At 54.0% G+C, this 21,065-nt stretch overlaps 1 protein-coding gene across 2 annotated transcripts in view; it reads left to right on the top strand.

Moving 5' to 3' along the window:
* ERGIC1 (endoplasmic reticulum-golgi intermediate compartment 1) overlaps positions 1 to 21,065 on the top strand; it is a 115,554-nt gene that overhangs the window by 92,600 nt on the left and 1,889 nt on the right. The window contains exons 7-9 of one of the 2 annotated variants that reach the window (XM_015101240.3): positions 2,685 to 2,745; positions 7,269 to 7,369; positions 10,093 to 10,215. In XM_015101240.3, coding sequence (XP_014956726.2) covers positions 2,685 to 2,745; positions 7,269 to 7,369; positions 10,093 to 10,215 — 285 coding nt within the window. Of the gene's footprint in view, positions 1 to 2,684; positions 2,746 to 7,268; positions 7,370 to 10,092; positions 21,060 to 21,065 lie in introns of those variants that run through there. The other variant, XM_042233677.2, reaches the window with a different exon arrangement.

Consider the following 21,065-nt stretch of genomic DNA (forward strand, 5'->3'; position numbering starts at 1 on the left):
TGCCGTTGGTGTGCAGGGACTCCCATGGCCGTGGGGGAGACAGACGTGGCGTGCTCACTGTCCAGCAGAACAGGAGCTGACCAACTGCAGGCAGGTGGAGGGCCTGGGGCCCTTCATCTGTGGGCGCTGGGCAGCATCCCAGCTGCCTGTGCGACCCACCAGGTCAGCAGATCCTTCGCACGGCAGGGGATGTGGGCACTGTGAGCCTTGGTGTACACACGGGGATACCGAGGCCAGGGTCATGGCCCAGGGTCACGCAGCTCCCTGGAGGCGCCGCCAGAGTCCAAACCCCATCTTGGCAACTGACCACACTCCCTCGTGGGCGCTGTTGGCCCCTCAGCCTGCACTGCACCGTGTGCTTTCTCACTGGGGACCAGTGTTCAGATGAAGCCTGGTTGAACCATCACAAAAACCCCTCAAGGATGCCGAGTGGCATTTATTTTTCCTGAGGAGGAAACAGGGTCAGAGGGGTTCAGTAACCTGCCCAGGGGCACACAGCTTGAAAACTAGGTATGTCTGACCCCAGGCCTTCCTTGACTATGCCTCGAGAATTATGGATTCATCAGACCCCCTCAAAATGTCCGCTCTGCTCCAGGCTTTGCCTGAGGCCCTGGGGTAACAGCAGTGGATTCTTGCCCTCAAGTGAAGAAGAGCCTAAGTGTAAATAAATGCCATTACAAGAGATAAGAGGGGCATAAGATTCTGGGCAGTGACATGGAGATAAAGGCAGGGTACTCCCCAGCTTGGAAAGTCAGGGCGGGCTTCCCTGAGGAGGTGACATCCGAGATGACATCTAAGCCAAGCACTGAAGGGTGAGAAGGATTTGGCCAAGCTCAGGACAGGGAAGTCTCATGGGCAGGGGGCATCTTGCATGTCACCCCTCTCCTAGAGCACCCTATGGCACATCCAATCAGTCGTTTTCATATAAAAGACCCTCAAGATCAGTTTCAGAAAAAAAAAAAAAAAAAGTGGGCCAGCAAGTGTCCATGACATCAGAACGGTGTTCTGTGCCTGAGATGCCGGAGGCTCATCAGCGTCAGTGCAGAGGGCTCAAAAGTGTCACCTGGAGCGGGGAGCAGGGAGCTGGGTTTTAGGTAGAGCGAGAGACCCACATTAGATTTAGGAAGGTGGGGTCTGACGTGGGCAGGTGGCTGTCATAGGAAGAGCACCCACCTGCCTTGTGGAAGGTGAGGCGAGGCTTCAGGTGGGGAGATGAGGAAAGGGCTGCAGCCAAGCCCAGGGGACAGGAGGAGAGAGGGGAGGGACGTGGAGGGGCAGGGGCGATCTTGCATTGCCGTCTGCTGCTGCAGGACACAAGGGCGGTAATCGCCTTCTACTTGCTTCTTATGGTGGAAATAGGATTTTTTTAACATGTAAAATACTTAGCTGAGGATTTATCTACCCATTCATCATCCATCATCCATTCAACAAATATTTATTGAGCCCCTACTATGTGCTGGGTGTTCCACACATTGGTGAGGATGAGCCTGGTCCCTGCCTGTATGGAGTGTTGAATAGTCTAGAGAGGAGGACAGAAATTAATCAAATAATCATACAAATGAATGTCAGATACAAACGTGACACGCGACGGTGTGAGGGAACATTCTAGCACTCTGGCCTCCACAGCCGCTGTCCTGGGGTTAGAACCGATGTCGTTAGTTGGTCTCCAGGCACAAGGGACATGCTTTCCCTTGGCCTTGTTGAGAGTGTGCAGCTCTGTCCAGTGCTTGATAGATATCAGTGGCCTGAGGCTGGGATCAGGGGGCGGGTCCCCCACTGTCCCTGAGTGGCCCTTCCATAGGAGCCTGTCCCCTCTGCCCTCTATGACCTCTTCCCTCCCCACCCCTCATCCCATTCCTCTCTAGGGCAAGTAAGCTCTGGTTCTCAGTCTCCAGGCTTACGTGTTTGCGTGCTCTGCCTGCCTGGTTAACTTCCCACTTTCCTACAAATCCTGCTGTGACTTCCCCCAGGAAGCCCTCCAGGAGGCCTACCCCACCCACCCCTGTTAAGAATGCCCATGAGGACAGATTCCATGTACTGGGCAGGCTTTGTCCTGCTTTCAGTTTTCCTGGAGGCTGACCTGGTTTCCCATTGGCCTCAGAGGAGAGTAGGAGGTGCCCTTCAGCCCCTGGCAGGGGGGACACAGCCAGGCCAGCCGCCAAGAGGAGGCATGTCTTCACAACTCCTGTGTGTTTCCCACCGCAGACAGGGTGGGAGCCCACAGCCCTGGGCCCTCTCTCAGAGGGAGGTGGGGTCTCAAGAGGAGTGTACTGGGACCCACCTCTGCCCTTGCCTGAGTTTCCCATCTGCCTCCATGCTTGAGCCTTGGCTTGACCCTGAGCTGGACTCAGCCACTTCTCAGCTGCAGAACACTGGACAGAGTTCAGCGCTTCTCCAACCCTTGGTTTGCTCCTATAATGAGCCCGTGGTCCATCCTTAAAGGCATTAAATGAGACGACCCTCAGGACCCAGGACTGAGTGTCTCGCAGCAAGGGCTTGGAAGCAAGCTCATGCCTCCTCTGTGCCTCGTGCCCCAGGACTTTCCGAGACAGACCATGCTGGGTGCCCGTTTTACACGCGGGCAAGGTCTCTAGACCAGCTGGCATCTAGCCGCTCCCCCTCCCCAGGCCCGAGCCTAGAGGTGGCGGCATCTTGGGGTCAGTCCTCACTGTGCTTCTCCGCAGGTCCACAACGTCCACGGCGCTTTCAACGCTCTCGGGGGAGCAGACAGACTCACCTCCAACCGTATGTACCGCGCCCCCGCCCCGGGAACAGCTTTCTGCCCGAGCTCCCCAGGGCAGCGGGGAAAGAAGCGGGATGGAGGGAACGTTGGCCAAGCCCTTGGTGTGAGCCTCGTGGCTCACGCTTCATTCCCCCGGTTGGCCTGTGAGGACGCGGAATTACCCCATCTTACTGAGAAGGGAGGAGAGTGACTTGGCGGGGCTGATGGGGGAGGGCAGGGGAGGACTTGGCAGCCGAGACATACCATCCGCGCTCTGTGAGCACCTGGCCGCCTTGTTATTGTTGCCATTTCATAATATATTGTTGTCACATAATTGTTGTTGGTTGAGATAATCGCCCGAGATCCCCCAGGGAGTGCTGACACAGCCAGAGTTCGTCCTGGCTCCAGGCGGCACCGTGAGAACGCGGCTTTGGGGCCCTCAGCCTGGCCTCCTGGGCAGCCGCCCACCCCACTCCTCCTCCCGCTCTGGCCCCTCCCGGAGCCCCCTCCCTCCCAGGCTCCCTGGCACCTTGGCGCAGATTAAAGAGTGTGCCACGTCTTTGCACACCAACAGACGAGCACACACACACCCCCCTACACATGTGTGTGCACACCCATGGGGCCTTGCCCAGAACGGGCCTGGGAGGCCTGTCTGCTTATGTGGGTCTACCCACTGGGTCCTGCGAGACACGTTACCGGGACTGTTCTCATCTCCCCTGAGCACAGCTTTTCACCCGTATGTCTTTAATCATTTCTTGAGGTACATTTACAGGCAGACCTCAGAGATACTGTAAGTTTGGTTCCCAGTTAAACCAGTGAACTGAAGATTGCTATAGAGCAGGCCACATGAATTTTTTGGTTTACCAGTGCATAGAAAAGTTACATTAAAAAAAAAAAAAAGGAAAGTTACATTTACCATACACTGCAGTCTGTTAAGCGTGCAGTAGCATTGTGTCTTCAAAAATAATGTAAATACCTTAGTTTAAAAATATTGCCAACAAGTGTATCACCTGATAACACAGGGTTGCCACAAACCTTCAGATTTGTTTAAAAAACAAAAAAGCACTATTTTTGAAGCACAATAAAGCAGAGCAATAAAATGAGGTGTGCCTGTACCCGCTGCCAAACCAAGCATGGAACTGGGATAATCCAAGCAAAAGAGAACTTCCCTCCATGACCCGCCCAACAAATCAAGCTTCTCATTTCTCCGTGACACTGGGCCTCCCCGTCCATGGGCAGAAGTCATTTTTCCCAGCATGGATCACGGTTGACTTTCTGGTGTTTGCACCTGGCATTGTACTGTGACCGCAGTTCGTGTAGTTTTCCCACTGGTCAGGGACACGGCTGGCCATCTAGCAGCTCCACGGTGGTCTATCTTGGACTGTCTTTTCATGGAAAACGTCTATTGTTTCTACCACAGTAATGCCCCTGATATTTACGGGATTTGCTTTACGGGCTTTGCACTGCTTCCCGACTGGGTCCATGCCCACTCGTGCCACCTCCAGCAGCGTGTCAGTATATACCTGTACTGGTATTTCTGGGTTTCGTGCAGATGTCTGGTTATAATAGAGGGATGATTCTTCATATGGTGGGGTCGTCATTGTGGTTCTGCATGGAGGCAGCCCCCAAAGGGCCTGTCCGACCCCACTTGCAGTTAGCCTGGACCCCTCAGCCACCCAATTTTGGAGGAAGATCAGGCTAGGAAAGGTATGCGAGCCCATGGAGGGTGTGGGCAGGAAGCCGCTCCTCCTCCTGGGCTCCTGATGAAAGCAGGGGCGGGACCCCCGGGGTCCATCAGGCTCTCGTTTCCTCATTTCCCAAGCCCGGTCCCTAGCCACCCACCAGGTGTTACTCTGCTCCCACGTCGCTGTGGGGGCTCCTTGTTATCGTTCAGGTCTCAGCTCAAATGCCACCACCTCAGAGAGAGCCTCTCTGACCACCTGTGTACAGGAGCCACCACGCCTGGCAGCACACAGCTCTCTGTCCCGAGCGCAGACCACTGTGTGGAAGACGCTGGAGAGGGACTCTGTTGATGATCCAGCTGTGATGATGATGGCATTGTGGTGGCTTTCTTTGAAAGTGTCTCTGTCTTTTAGAGTGACATCATGAAAGTATATGTGGAGGAACTGGTGTGAGGTCTAGGGTTTGCTTCCAAATAAAATGGGGGGAGAGGAGCAGTGGGATAGAGATGACGCAGAACTGGACATGTGCTGTTCATGGCTGAAGCTGGGAGTGGGCGGGTTCCTGGAGGTTCCCCCTGTGCCTCCCTGTGATTTATGGCTGGGTTTTTACAAAGATGTTTAGGGGGAGGGAGGGGGCCAACAGGGCATGGGGTGTGCCTGGATCAGGTTGGAGCTGGCAGTCCCGAGGAGGGGTCCTCTGACCAGGAGCCCATGCGGGTGGGATCAGGTGCAGGGTCTCCAGTGGACATTAGGCAAATTACACCAAAGACCTTAAAACTGGTCACTGCCATTGGTCATCAGTTCTACTCATAGGAGAGTAAGCTAAGGAAACTAGAGCATGCAAGGCTTTAGGAAAATAGTGGTCGTTAGATCATTGTTTATAAGAGTGAAAATGAGCCACAACGTTGGTGCCTGGCCCCAGGGGCCTGGTTGAGCACATCGTACGTGGTCTTCCCTGGGAGATGCGTGCAGCCGTGACGGTGATGCGTCAGAACCTACTGGTGTTCGGGCAGCAAGAGGTCCTTGAGCTCCTTCTACGTGGCAGGCGTTGCTCGAGGGGATATGGCGATGGATAAAACAAGGCGGTAGACCTTATGCTGTGTCCTAGGCTTGTCACAATGGCAGCGGTCTTCAGTTCTCAGAAGAAGGTTCTGTATGATCCGATTTTGTATTTATGTTTAGGGAAACGTAAATATATGTATAAACAGAAGTCTGGCAGTTTGTACGTGAGAGTACGAATGTATGATTTTCTGGGCAGGGTGGCTTTGTCGGTGATTTTTTTTTTTTTTTCTTTACGATCATCTGTGTTTTGTACAGGCTGAACAGAACTATTACAGCTATGATTTTCATAGGGCATTTTTATTCTCATCCCTTCAGATGTTTTTCAGGGGCGATGGGGATTTGGAGCATGGTGTTTCAGATGTCGTGCGGGGGCTCCTGGTTTAAAATGCAAAGCCTGAGCCCCACCCCAGCCTCAGTGCACAGAACCTTCAGGGGTGAGGCCCAGGTGTCTGCCTATTAAATTCTGGGTGGCCCTAGTGCTCTGGACAGTCTCAGTGCCAGTGGGGTTGAGCAGAGGGATGTTGGGGTCTTCATGGGCTTAGCCTGAGACCACAGAGCTTTTCCCAGAGTTTTAGAGGAGTCAGGTCTCCAGACAGTTCAAGAAGCACTGCCGTTTCCTTACTAAGATGTCATATTGGCAGGGAGGGGCTGTGAGCACCATCCCCATTCTCTACCCATTTGCAGAAGATAAGCCGGAGGGCTCCGGACTGACTGAGCCAGGAGACCAGGATTAGAGCCCACAAACCTAAATCTCTGTATTTGTTTCACCTGCATGGGCCCTGACCCGAGATTCTAGAAGGCAGCAGTAGAGGGGTCGCTGAGCTTCTCCTCACATCCCAGAAGGCCCAAGGGAATGTCATTTTTCCCGGATGGTATTTAGCGGCTCCGGGCCAGCATTCTCTCAGCCTGGTGTTTGATTCCGGTTACCTCATGCTTATCAGAAGCTGATTCATCTCTTCTCCCATTCATGGGTCTGACCAGCTTTCCATCCATTCATTCGTTCAGTAGGCATTTGCCAGTGTCCAGTTCGTCCCAGGCCCTGCGCAGGGTTCTAGGGACACCAAGATGAGGAAGGCTTAGCCCTCCACGGCCTCGCTCATCCAGCGGGGATGGCGTGAGAGTCTTCATGAGACAGGACACAGGGCCAGATGGAGGAAGAACTCATCTCTCGTTAATTGAAAATGGAGAAAGAAATTAATCAGTAATCTGTAAATGCAGTTCTTCTGGTTGGTGGCTTTTTCTTTTTTAAAATCTTGAACTGTTTTGTTTCAAAAGTAACAAGTATTCAAACCAGACAAGAATGTGTACAGTGACATGTGATTTTTATCAAATCCCGCCTCCCCCGCCCCAAGGGTAAAACTGCTTGTAGTTTCTTAGGTATCTTCTCAGAAAATTCTTCTATGTATTCACGCATGTAGAGGAGTGAATCTTCTTGCTTAGCCATCCTCCCTGGGAGTCTTTTCACTTAACAATAACCCCCTGGAGAGTGGCCTTTCCCAGCACCCCCCTCTTCAGCAGTTGCCCTTTGGTGGACATTTGGACTGTTCTAGAATCTAGTATCCATGTCCAGTGCAGGAGTGCAGATCCTGGCAGATGGAATCTTGCAATTCCTGGTGCCCAAAGGGAGAAACGAACAGGGGTTGTTTGCTGAAATCGTGCAGTCCCCTCTGACCCCTTCTCCTGCCCCACCCCATCTCAGTACAGCTCCAAGCTCCAAGGTTTAGGGTTGAAATGATGTGAAAAGGCCTGCTGGCCGGGCATTGCCCTTCACCCTGCCTCATGCTGCTGAGTCTTTCCCACAGCCCTCGCCTCCCACGACTACATCCTGAAAATCGTGCCCACCGTTTACGAAGACAAGAGCGGCAAGCAGCGGTACTCCTACCAGTACACCGTGGCCAACAAGGTACGCGGGCGGCAGCTGCGTGCGGTTGCGCCCTCTGCTGGCCGAAAGCAGAGGTCGGGCGTGATTTCCTCTGATTTCCTTTCAAGGGGCCTTTCCTGAAGGGGTCATTTGCCCTGGGTAAAGAGGGGAGACAAGTCTCAGAGTCAAGGGGAGGAAATCTAACTGGGAGATAGGGTGTGATCTGGTTGAGAAAGGGCAGGCAGGTAGCCTTTCCCAAAGATCTAGGGTTTGCAGACATCACAGCCGTGTATCTGGCTCTGGTCCTTCAGACATGGGACCCTGATTGGTTAGCACACAACAGATACTCTGGCTCACGGGGCACAAGCTCTTTATCCAGAATCGTGAGGCTCTTGAATTACACCAGATGGCTGTTGGTTAACTGGTATGTCTCAGGACCCCAACACTCCATGTCGTGGGGAAGTGGGCGGGCCTTGGTGAGAAGCAAAGGTTAGTCAGAGCCCTCAGAACAGGGTGACTGTCAGTGGTTTCAAGCCAAGACAGCCTCAGCTTCCCCGGAGGTCACCCTGCCATGGGACATGCGTGCTTGAAGCCCGTTGGTTGAAGTATCTCCAAAAGACCCTTTACACTAGGTCCCTCCCTCTTTTTTTTTTTTCCTGTTCCAGAACCACCCAAACCGCTTAAAGTGATATATTGTTTGGCGCTAATAATAATAATAGTAAGAATGAAAGTGAAAGTATAGTCACTCAGTCCTGTCAGACTCTTTGAGATCCCATGGACTGTAGCCCACCAGGCCTCTCTGTCCATGGGATTCTCCAGGCAAGAATACTGGAGTGGGTAGCCATCCCTTCTCCAGAGGATCTTCTTGACCCAGGGACTGAACCTGGGTCGCCCACAGTGCATGTCTGGGCCACCAGGGAAGCCCCAGGAAAGAGTGGTAGCTGTCATTTATGGGGAATGACCGTGGGCTGGACATCATGCCCAGCTCTCTACTCCACCGTCGTTTTCAGTCATCACAACAGCTCTGACGTTGGGCCTGTTATTGCCCCCATTTTGCAGATTTGGCCACTGAAGCACTGAGAGGTGGTCCTGGAGCTATAAAGTGGATGAACGGGGATTAGAAACAACTTCTCCAGCTCCAGAACCTGGTCTCTCGACCACATCACCTACTCAGTGTGAACAGGGGGCCTCTGAGTCTGCCAGGCTGGGAGCCCCTCTTTCTCATCTGGCTTGGGGTCCCTCTGCCTGGCTCCGCCTGCACTGATGTGCTGGTCTAACTCTCTGGGGCGGAGGCATCCTGTTTCTTGGCGGGCATCTCACTGGAACCCTCGCGTGCTGACAGCATCTAACAGATGGGGAAGGCGGATGCAATCTGAGCAGAAAGCGTGTGGGCTGTGGCGCAAACTTCCGGCTCAAACCCAGCTCAGCCACTCACTCGGGCTGTGACCTGGGACAAATCACACAACTACCCTGAGCCTCAGTTTACTCATGTGTAAAATGGGGTTGGTCCCCACCTGAAAAGATCACTGTCACATGAGGCAGTGTTTTTAAAACCACTGAGCCCACAAAAAAGGCTTTGACAAATAGTACCTACCGCTGCTCTGTTTTATTATTTCCTTTGTCCCTCAGCTCTGGGCCATGACCCAGAGAGTCACCCTGCCCCATCAACTCTCGCAGGAGAAAGTTGATCTTGTTTTGCCCAAGGCTTTTTCCTCTGAGGCTTTGGCAAGGGCCCAGCGGCCAGGACTGTGTGTTTAGCTCTCTCGCAACCTCAGCTCCAGTCTGCCCTGTGAGCAAGAGGGGCTGCATCTACGGGGACTGGTGGTGGTCCAACAGAGAGGGCCGGTTTCAAGGTTGTCCCTGAGAAGCTGCAGAGCTTGGCCCTTAGCGTTTGGGGTTTTAGTTTGGTTTCCAGTTGCTGTGGACGAACGAGTCCCCGTGAGGTTTTCAGCATCCTGAAGTGGATGTGCTGTTAATTCAGCCCCTTGGTATCCTTGGAGTCCCAGCCGGTGCCTTCTCCAGGAGTCTGGTGGTGGGGCTTTGCCCTCTGGCTTTCCAGCTCGGTGTGTTCCTTCTTTGAAGAAGCCCCCTCCCCACATCTCTCTCTCTCACACAATGCTCAGGAGGCCATGCGTGGCTTAGCCTGTCCCCTCCTCGCCAGGCCTTCCAGACGCCTCTGGGACCCGGCCATTCACTGACGGGCCGCTCAGCGCGCCGAGCCCCTCAGCCACGGCACTCGCAGCGCTGCAGTGTGGCAGATATCTACACACCTGCCTCCTCCTCCAGACTGTGGGCCCCCCTGGGGACGGGGCAAGGTGTTCCACCCAAGGTCCCAGCACCCAGCGCGGGGCCAGCCCGCAGGAGGGATGCCTGGTGAAAAGCCACCGGATAAGCCAGTAGATTCTGCGAGGCCCAGGAGCTGCAGGGAGAAGTAGGCCTTTACTCAGACTGAGCCCACGTCGCAGTGGCCCTTCAACAGCTCTGCTCTCAGACGCCTCTATTTTGATTCTGGTGCTGCTTCCAAGGTCAGACCATCCATTTCCAAGCAGCCGAAGGGGTCCCAAATGCCCCCAGCGAGTGGTGGCCCTCCAGATGCTGATGGCCGAGCTTTGGGAGAAAGGGTGTGAGAGGAGGGGTCCATGAAGCCTGACTCTGCGGGGAGGAGTGGGTTGCTGGGGACCCTGTGCAGCCCACTCCCACATCCCCCGTGAGACACGGTTGGAGTCTGAGTCTCGCACCCTCGCCTTTCTCTCATTCCGCTGCAGGAGTACGTCGCCTACAGCCACACGGGCCGCATCATCCCCGCCATCTGGTTCCGCTACGACCTGAGCCCCATCACGGTCAAGTACACGGAGAGACGGCAGCCTCTGTACCGGTTCATCACCACGGTGAGTGGGCGGGCGCCGCCTCCGAGAAGCAGGACACTCTCGAGCCCGCAGGGCGGGGTGCTCAGCCTGTCCACACAAGAGTGTTTAGACATGTCCTCAGAGGTACATCAACGTCAATGGCATTTCATCAAGAAAATCTTTTCCAGAGGGGAATGCCACTCATTCATTCCCATCCCTTAAGCAATTCCATCTTTAGCTGCTCTGGTTCCTGATTTTCTCCAGTGTTCTTCATTGTGGTGGAAATTATTCCTTAGCAGAGCTTCTCCTTCTCTGCGTAAGTTTACAGTAAAGATTTCACTCACGGGTTTCAATGCTAGCTGCTGATAATGTCAGATTTTTTTCCCTTCTTTCCTTCCGCCTGTTCTCTTTTTTCTTTTTTGCCATTGTCTCCACTAAGTCCAGTTTTCTGTGGGGCAGTGTCAAGCTGATGTCAGCTTTCCTTGGTACTGACTATTTCTGTCAACTGTTCTATCCTGACTTCCCATGCACAGTGTCCTTGGGGTCAGAACAGCAGGGTCACAGTGCTCTGGCCCGGCCAGGAGGCCTTGAGAGGTTTAGTAAGCCAGAGGCGGTGGAGGTGGACGAGATGGGGTGATGTTCCCTCCTTCTTAGATTGGAAACTGCCTTTCTGCCTCTTTGTACTTTTAATAATGAGAGAATTTTAAAATAAGAGTTAGCTGTCCAGTCTTGGCTCTTTCATTTCCTGCTCCGACTTGGTCTGTATTAGGACCCTGTTATTAATCCAAAAGAGACAGGACCCCACAGTATGCTGGCTTGAAGGACACATGGGCTTCAGGTATGGTTAGACCCAGGGACAGATGTCTGAAAAAGGTCTGTCACCATCCTGCTCTCATTTTCAAATAGAATTTACCAGTAGAAAGTGCCTCTTTCGCAGTAATTCTACCCCAAGCACTGGATGGAATAGCATTGTCATTGGCTTGGCTCAGATCCCATGCCATCCTTGTGGCCTGGAAAATGAATGGTGTGCTCCAGTGGGCCAGCCCCATGCAGACTGCAAGGACAAAGACTGTGATGTAGTCTTTGGGGGGTAGTATTTGTGGGGTTCCCCAGAGAAAAGTCAGAGGCCAGTCACTAGAAGGAGGATGGGTTGCGAGGAGGCCCAAGGCCGGATGGCCGCTCCAGGCGCTCTGTCTCATCCTCTATGAGATAGGAATAACAGTCCCCACTCTTCCTGCCTCCCACGGCCTTGTGGGACTCAGAGCAGATCAGGAAAGGGCTGCTCTGCAGTTCCAGAAAACCATGTGGATACAAAGGATGTCAAAAGTTTGGGGCTCATATGAGCCTCAAAATAGCCTTTTGCTGTCCTCTGACTCCATAAAAATTTGAAACTTCTCATCAGCCAAGGGTACTTAACATAAAGCTAAAATACCAGACACAGATTGGGAGAAGATATGTGCCCCACATACAAGAAAGATTTGGGGCTTCCTGAGTAGCTCAGCTGGTAGAAAATCCACCCGTGATCCAGGAGACCCTAGATCCATTCCTGGGTCAGGAAGTTCCCCTGGAGAAGGGATAGGCTATCCACTCCAGTATTCTTGGGCTTCCCTGGTGGCTTAGACGTTAAAAAATCCACCTGCAATGGGGGAGACCTGGGTTCAGTCCTTGAGATGGGAAGACCCCTGGAGGAGGGCATGGCAACCCACCCCAGTATTCTTGCCTGGAGGGTTCCCGTGGACAGAGGAGCCTGGCGGACTACAGTCCATGGGGTCGTAAAGAGTCGGACAGGACTGAGCAACTAAGCACAGCACAAGAAAGAGGTATGCTTCAGAATTTATATATCAAAAAATTCCTACAGGGAGTTCCCTGGTGGTCCAATGATTAGGACTCAGAACATTCGCAGCTGTGGGCCCAGGTGCAATCCCTGATTGGGGAACAAGGATCCTGCAAACCACATGGTGTGGCCAAGAAAGGTAAAGTTCCTACGGATCAGTAAGACCAAGTTAAGTGATCAAAAAGAAAATAGCTAAGGACTTGACTGCTGACGGAAGAGACCACACTGACAATGGAAAGATGCTGAGGTTCACTAGGAACCAGAGGAATGGGATTCAAAACAGCAAGACCCAGTCGTATCCTATCAGACTGGTGGAAGGATAGGCCTGCCCTGTAAAGACTGGGAGGATACCAGGCAGGAGGACTCACATATATTCTCCGATGTGAGTGGGCTCAGCCACTTTGGATAGAGATGCACTAACCCCTTGGCTCCAAATTAGGGAATTTGAGCAAGTGATTCTACCCAAGGCCCCACAGGGTAGCAGCCCAAGTAGGTCGTGGCACTGAGTCTCAGTACTCCTACTGCAGGCCCAGAATAGGACAGGAGCGAAGATGCAAGCAGGCACCCCTGTGCAGATGTGGTCTGCATCTCAGAGGCCCTGGGGTCTGCAGCCTCGACAGTGGTGGAGAGACGACCGTGCCTACACCTCGCTGAGGGGTCACGGAGGCTCTCCTGGCCTGCTTTCTGTTTGCTCCTGCATTCCTGACAGCTGAGGCTCTGAGTGTTGAAATTTCTTGCCAAGTGGCTGAGAAGTGAAGTGACTTCATTTATTTGCTAAATAATATTTGCTAGACTTTACCCTGTGCTGGACAGCAGGAATAGTGAACTAGGCAGAGTCTCTGACCTTCGCTTGCTTCCTAGCAGGTCAGGGAGATGGCTGAGCAGGCAGAGCTGCAGTCTGGATCAGCCAGGACTCTGATGTGGACCAGGCACCCCAGTGACAAAGACTCTTCTCTGTTGGGAAAGTTCAGAGAAGGACACCCCAGGATGGGTCTTGCAGGGTGAGGAGGCATTTTCTAGGCTGGTGAGCAAAGCAGAGAGAGTCTCAGCAAAGGAAATAGTGCGTGCCGAGGCGCACAGCACAGCGTGTCTTGTGGAGGCCCTGTAGCTTCTTTTGATGGGGAAGGACTTCTGAGAGCTGGAGGTCCCCCAGACCCCCAAGGCACATGCCTGACCTGCATCACCTGGAGGCCTTCTTCTCTTTCCTTTGGCCACCAGTCACTCATCCATCCCTGCCCTGCCCACCTCTACCTGAATGGGGACCATTCCGCAGGGTACCTCCTGACATCATTAGCCTGCTAGGTTTTCTGAGGGCCCCATGCTGCCATCTTGGTTGCCACGGCAACCGTGGGGGTCAGTCCAGCGCGAGCCCGCCGGCTGTCCCTGGCAGATGGCGTCATTGTGGAGTTTCAAAGGCCCCTGTCACCGGGCGGCAGATGTGGGATGACGCTCACACGCAGACACACGTGTACAGAGACCCCCGGAGCCCTCGCCAGGCAGGGTGGGGCCGAGAGGGAAGTGGAGGCACCTGCTGTGACTTTTCTTTCTCTCTTTATAAAATCAGACACTTGTGTGCAAAGCCCTGAACCCCCAAAGAGGGGCCTCTGCAAATAGCGCCTCAGCGGGGCTGTTGAAGAGGGGACTTAAGCCAGGATGTCGTCAAGTGGCGGCTGTGTGGAGGCAGCTGTGGGTGGGCTGGAATGAGGGGTGGGTGCAGGCCGGGGCGGGAGAGTGGGTGTGGAGGGGAGAGGCAGGTGGGACCTCCCCGAAGCATTCTAAGTAACAAAGCCCTGGCTTATTCAGGGCTGCCCCTCCAGGCTCTTATGGTCTACAAAGGACCAGTTCATTCCCAGCCTGAGCAGAGGAGGCATCCTCCTTCCAGAATTCTCCACCAGGCTGCCCAGGGGTCCTCTCTCTGGATACCCGGAGAACCTTGTTCAGACCTCTACCTTGTGTTGTTCCAGAAAATTGCACCGCTGAGAGAATAAACAGATGGTGTTTAACAACATGCAAGCGATCCCCTTTAGAGTGCCCCTCCCACACGCGCACATTTGTTCCCTACCCCGCCACTTGCCAAAGCCCCTTTTTGGAGATGGCCTTCAAGTGGGCAGTGGTGACAGATTGGATGGTCACGTTGCTTTCCTTGTGTGTTTTATTCGACTTGGGGGGAGCAACCAGAAGTCACCAAGTATATACCAAACTGGGTCAGTATGGCCGTGAGATTTTGCCCACCGGAAGGTAGCAGCTGTGATGACACGTCCCGTTGGCCAGCAGGGATGGCTGAGTTAGGTGGCATCCCTGACCTCGTGGTGCTTCTTGCCAGTGGAATAATCCCCCAGTCTTTTGATTGCACTTCTTAGCTGCCAGGCCTGAGTGTGAGGAGTTCCAGGTCTAATTCACCTCTTTGTTACCCACATGTAGCATGGGACTTGGCCTTGATATAGGTGCTCAGAAATATACAAGGGACAGCTGCTTAAAGAAGTGATGGTAGGGCTGCACTTATTAAGCAGCTACTGGGTACCAGGTAATTTTACAGTCATCTCCTTTAATCCTACTAGGAGCCCTCCAAGGTAGATGGATCATTCCTGTTTTATATGGAAATTAACTGAGGCCCTGAGAGGTAAAGAAACTCTTCTAAGATCACACAGCCAGGATATGGCAAGGCCAGGACTTTGCCCTCCAAACATGCCTCTGCCATACCCTTCCCCACCAGTTTGGGAGCCTGCAGTTTCCAAAACAAAGACTCTCAAGGATGTCCCAGCTACAGAACCCCCCAGAGGCCACGGAGCCCTTAATAAGACACCAGGATCATCTGATATAGTGACTTCTGTCTTGGGACTCAAGAGGAAACATTATGGCAGGAAGCAAGGCGATATCACGCGCGCGCGAAAAGTCACAGTCACGCCCATGCAGACGCAGGCAAGCAGGCAGACTCCGCCTGAGGCTGGTCAGCTGCTGAGGCGCAGGGTTTCCTGCCTTTATCTGATTACTTTTCACTCATCTGTTGGGCACCTGTAAGGATTTTCCCATTGACAAAAGGCAGCAGGTGCATGAGGTGGGGGCACTTGGGATGGTTAAAAGAACAGAAGCTGAGAGGAGAGAAAACTGAGAAGGTTTTCCATCTGAGACTGTGTGCTGGGAAGAGACCAGCTTGGTGGCTGGACTGCTGGAGCAGCTGTTTCAGAGCCTCCATTCTCTCCCGCTCGGGCGTGCCTTGGTGCAGCTCTCTCTCTCCCGCAGGGCAGGCTCCATCACCGTTCCTCCAGACCTGGGCTAGCACAAGTTACAAGGGGGTGTGAAACGGAGCCAGCACAGGGAGGGCACACTCCTTGGCCCACCCCCCACGAGACAGTTTCCCCAAATTAGCTAAGTTATTCAGGTCTGGAAATGGGTTAAAAAAAAAAAAAAAAAAAAAACCTTCATTTCTGGTCCTTCTGGGCATTTGAGCCAAGTTCATTCTTCCAGAAGGTTGTGCACCAGGCCCTGATTGCTTCAGCTGGGTCTGGAACAGAACTGCCTGGCACTTCTTTTCTGGGGCAGGTTCTGAGACAAGGCCAGAGTATTAGAATGGCACGGGCTACGTTGTATAAACCACACTTATTTTTACAGCCACACAGCTTCTTCATGAACCTCCCTGACAGAGACTTCTTACCTCAGGATATCTGATATGAAAGACTCAGCTGAGAAAACAAAATAGAAAGAAGCCATCCGGAAAAAAAAAAAAAAAAGCCATCTGTACGTGCAGATGAGGACTGAGGGGAGCCTTCAGGTCAGGGAGAAGCAGGTGGGAGACCTGAAGAGAAGCAGGCCCCCTGTAGCCCCCCAGACCTGGGTGCTCATCCCGCGTGCCCACTTGGTATAGCTGTGTGACTGTGGGCAAGTTGTTCCCTCTCTGAACCTCTGTTTCCTCACTATGAAAAGGCGCTCAGCCCATTTGCCCCACCACTTGGCACGATGGGGTGGGAAAGCAGAGGAAAAGTGCTGTCTCGGTGCTGGCACATAGTAGGTGCTGAACAGAGGGGGCAGTGCCGGGGAGGGTTTGGGGGTTTGTTGCTTTGTTTTGGTGTTTTTGGCTTTACCACATGACGTGTGGGATCTTAGTTCCCTGACCGGGGCTTGAACCCACACCCCCTGCATTGGAATCACCGTCTTAATCACTGGACTGCCAGGGAGGTCTCCAGGGTGGTGGGTATTTTGCAGCTGCAGCCACTATAACAATGGCAAGGAAAGGGCTCCACTCTCTCCCCCCAGCCCCCTGGAATAAGGGGCGCCAGTGGGAGGTTCGGCAGGCATGACCCCATGGCTGGAGATCACCGCACCCTCTCCACCCCGCCTCTGCTCCCACCTCTCCCAGCTCAAGTCATCAGCTTCCCTTCCGCAGCAGCCCCCACCTCTCTCAGCCACAGCCTTGGTGTTCTCATCTGAGGCTCCAGCCTGACTGCCGCCGCCAGCATTTGATGGGACTCTGATTCATTATTTATTTCCTCAGACTGTGCCTTTTCCCCGAGCCCTGCAAGCAGGGCTGAGTGCAGGAGCAAAGTGAATGAACGGTTCCCAGGCACTTCCAGTGGCACATCAGGCAGCTGGACAGAGCCTCCTAGTGGACCCCAGTCACAGATGGGAGAAACTAAGGCTCTAGGGGGTCCACTGGCTTTCCCAGCCAGGGTCGCAGAGCTGGGAGCTGCCCCCAGGAATTCTGACTCCAGAGCCTGGTGGAACAACAGAGGGGTTCAGGCCACCAGCCAGTGTGGTTGGAACGTGTCCTCTTCATGTTATAAGGCACCAAGAGCAATGACTAAATGTCAAGGGAACACACCACCCCTTCTTCTCAAGGTAGGCGCGCTGACTTCATTCTCCCCACAGTGGAAGGGCGGGCAGCTGGGGGAGCCACAGGGAGGAAGCGTCCGCCTGAGAACAGAGGGGCATTATGGATGGCTCCTGACGGAAGCAAGGGAATGTGCGTCTCCCAGACTCACTGGGGCCTCCGGACTGAACTGTCCTCATCTCCGTTTCTGGAGCGGGCCTGCTGACCGGAGCGGGCTCGCGTGTGCCGGCCGGGGTGGCCGCTCCCAGCTCAGCAGCCCCGCTCTCCCCTCCCCTCCCCCCACCCCAAGGTTGTTCCCCTGCCTAAAGGGGGGAGATGCAGGAGGCCAAGGGAACAGGCAGTGAAGCGGGTGTGTGTGACCCAGGCAAGCCCACAGCAGTCCTGACACGGGAAGGGGTGGGGATCAGCCTTCCCGTTTGTAAAAGTTAGGAAACTGAGGCTCAGGGAGCAATGGGGGCGGCCTCCAACATCCTGAGTCTGGTCCTCCACCCACCAGCCCCTGGCCCACACCCCGAAGAATGAGCCATCCTTGCCCCCCACCTAGGCCTGGAGCCCTCCTCCTCCTCTCCTGGGGACATTGATTTGGTCATTCATTCTCTACTGCTCCTCTGCTCTTTGTCTCTCACTCCCTCCTGTATTTGGTGAGCATGTCCTAAGCCTGTGTAGCTCCGGCTCTCCTGCTGACTTCTCTCCCTGGTGCGTTCAGGACAGCGAGCTTTACGCTGTAGAGTTGGGGTAGGAGGTGGGGAGTTAAGGGGTGCTCCTTGCCTGGCCCGGGCCTGGAAACAACCTCTGCGGTCTGCGGTGCTTTGCCCCCAAGCATGTTCTTCGTGACATACGCTTCTTGCAAACCTGTTTGCCTCTGTAGAATGGACCTTCAGAGGGCTTGGGACCTGAGCAACTATGGAGAACCTGCCTGCAGTGCCTGGGACATCCTCACCGCCCTGTCCTTCCGAAAATTGCCTTGTCCTTTGCTTAAAGAGTTAGGTAGAGAATGGAAATTTAGCCCCAAAGGCCTGCTCTGGGGAATAAGTGGTATTTTATATGTTGCTCTTTCTAGACTGGGTCTCAGGCTGAGAAAAATCTCAGCTCTTAGCAACAAGGTTGGAGCCTTCCAGTCAATTGGAAGGTGAGATGAGGTCCCATTTACTGACTACCTACTAAGTGCTAGGCACTCCAGAGGCATTGCCTACAATTCGATCATTGGCAAAGTAGGAGTGGTTTGCCCATTTTGCAGATCAAAAAACTGAGGCGTGGGAAGGCGCTTTCGTGCCCAGAGTTAAAAGGTGACGGCCACGAAGCAACTCGGCTTCCAGAGGCCAGGCTCTTCTGCTGGCACAGCCAGGAAAGCTGCTGCGGGCTCCTCCGTCCTCACCTCCTCACCTTGGCCGAGTGCCGTGGGGAGGCCCACGCCTCTCAGACTCCGCACCCACAGAGGCCCGCTCTCCTAGCTCTGCAGAGCAGCAGGCAGGGGAGCCAAGTGTCAAGGACACGACTCGCTTCCTTTTCCTCTGTGTTCATCTTGGGCCCTGTCCCCTCTCCCGGGTCAGGGAGATGCCAAGGCACCATCCTCCCTTCCACGAGGCCTTTATCTCAAGAGCTGGATCACCCTGCTCACATGTGTGGTTGGTCATTCCCCCCCGCCACCATCAGCCAGGTCTGGTGAAGCCGTCATCTTTCCACCAACAAGGGAGGGCCCAAGTTTGAAGGCAGACAAACCATCTGGTGCAGCCTCATAGCCGCATTTGCGTTTCAGACGTAGAGACCTCCTGGGGATGAGGGTCATGGCCACGACTGACCACCCTCTAGGACGAGTCCAGACGTGGCAGGCCCCTGGTGCTGGGCCTCTCTGTGGCCACCATCTGTTGAAATCTAGGGAGCCCTTCAGCCTGGGAGCACCCCAAGACCCTCTCCTCACAACCCCTGCCTCACCTCACCCCCTGTGGATGTGTGGAGGTGGGGTGCTCCAGCAGGCCAAAGACAGAATTAGGAAAGCAGGGGGCCGTGGCCATGTCAGGCGGCTGCTAGATTTCCATCTCAGCTTCTGAGGACCATCCCCCTGAAGATGCCAGGACTTCCCCTCAGCTGACTGGTGGCCAGCGCCTGAGTAGACAGAGGGGAATGTGGGACACGGGGCTGCAACAGCAGCGGATGCCCACAGAGCCTGCCGTGCTCCCAGGGCCTCAGTTTCCCCGCAGCTCTGCGATGCTCCCGTGCCTCAGTGCACGTGTTGTCTCCCGCTCCGGGCCAGCCCTGTGAAAGCAGCTCAGTCTGGGTGCCAGGTGTATGTGAGTCATCACACACACAGGCTCCAGAGCGTGCAGATGAATATAGATATGTGTGTGTGGCTATTTTTTATTTTTTTTTATTATTTGCTCCATTGCACTTAAGTCACATTTTCCTATCCTCTGATCCAAGCTCTGAAAGCTTTTTGTGGTATAAAATCGCCCATCATCTGATCCGCTCTACCGAAATAACCCAGCTTCCCTGCCGTCATCTTCCTTGAAAAGGGGCCCTGCGTCATGCTCTGAGGCGGGCGGGGAGAGGCCTTGCCCGCTGAAAACACTTCATAATAATCCCCCCAGCACCCCCATCCTCCTCTCTCCCTGGGGGGCTGCTCCGGTTTCTGGGGCTGTTATTACTGGAATGCCAGCTGCTTACTTACAGCTCATCCATACAGACCTGCTCTGTCTGTCTGGGCCTCACAGGCCTCCGCTTAGCTCATCTGGTGGAAATATAATTTCAAAAATAAATGCTGGTGCGATGCACACTTCCCTCTTGCCTCCACTGTGTCTCCTGGCCTCGTCCACGTGGCACCGAGGGCCCAGGGAGGCGCTGCTGTCTCCCAGAATCCTCCAGTGCTCAGCGGCAGGGGCCTGCAGGGTGGCCCAGCATGGCTTCTTCCGAGCCCCGTGGTCATTTCCCTGCTTAAATGTGGCATGGGGGAAGAAGTGAGAGCTCAGGAGGCAGACAGACTTGGCTCTGCCGTGCCGTTGCTGTGTGACCTTGGACAAACTCTTTCCCTCTCTGGACCCCATGGGTACATGAGAGAAGAGGTGCTTACCTCCAGGGCATATGGCGTGGTGGGTAACACTGGTTTTTATGAATGATTTAAGTATGTCTTAAGGGGAAAAATACATTCAAAGTTTCCTTACAAATCTTTTAGGCACTTTGGTTTCTTTGATAGCCCCAGAAAGCACTCATAGGTAAGCCAGGACATTTTGAGGAGAATGTAACATGTTGATGCGTCACAAGTAGGAGTCCTGTCAAATTCAAAGCAAAGTGAGTAATTCTATGAGGTGGGCTGTTCATACCCAGGAAGCAGCCGAGTGCCATGCTGAGAGTTTTGAACTCCAGTTTGACTCAGATGGTAAAGAATCTGCCTGCGAGACCGGGGTTCAAGCCCTGGGTGGGGGAGATCCCCCTGAGGAGGGCATGGCAACCCACTCCAGTATTCTTGCCTGGAGAATCCCACGGACAGAGGAGCCTGGCAGGCTACAGTCCATGGGGTCACAGAAGGAGCTGGACATGACCGGGCGACTAACGCTTTTCAGCCACTAGATGCTGTGGCGCTGGGCGAGTGATGGACTGGCCCTGCGCTGCGTCTCCGCAGACGCGCTATGTTGTAAGAGCAGTGCTTCCCTCTGGAGCTGGCCTGAGGGTTCAGTGAGGTGGGCGCATCAGCACTCCAGGCCTGGCTCAGAAAGGTGCGTAAGTGCTGTCTGCTTTGCTGTAGCTCTTATCTTACTCTGAATTGAGGAAGTACAGACACACAGGTCACATTCATGACCATCCCCTTATGGCTGCAGGGCTTTTTTAAAAAAATTATTTATTTGGCTGCTCTGGGTTTTAGTTGCTGCGTGTGGGATCTAGTTCCCAGACCAGGGGTCGAACTGCAAGGAAGGAACTTGCGAACTTCCCCCCGCATGGCAAGGAAGGCAGATTCTTAACCACTGGACCACCAGGGAGGTCCACTGATTATTTTTATTATTGTTTTTATTTGAGCCCTGGGTGTGTTCCACATCCCACTGGTTACCATGGGGCGGGTATAACGGGTAGGAGCGTCAGTACTTGCTGAGCTCATCATCTCGTGACTTAGGGCCCACTGGTTACCATGGGGCAGGCATAACGGGTAGGAGCGTCAGTACTTGCTGAGCTCATCATCTCGTGACTTAGGGAGGTCTGGCCATTGCTCCCTCCCCACTGACCTCTGACCATTCCCCCTCCTTTCAG

Source organism: Ovis aries, chromosome 16 (genome assembly GCF_016772045.2).
Source record: "Ovis aries strain OAR_USU_Benz2616 breed Rambouillet chromosome 16, ARS-UI_Ramb_v3.0, whole genome shotgun sequence".
NCBI classification, from domain to species: Eukaryota; Metazoa; Chordata; class Mammalia; order Artiodactyla; family Bovidae; genus Ovis; species Ovis aries.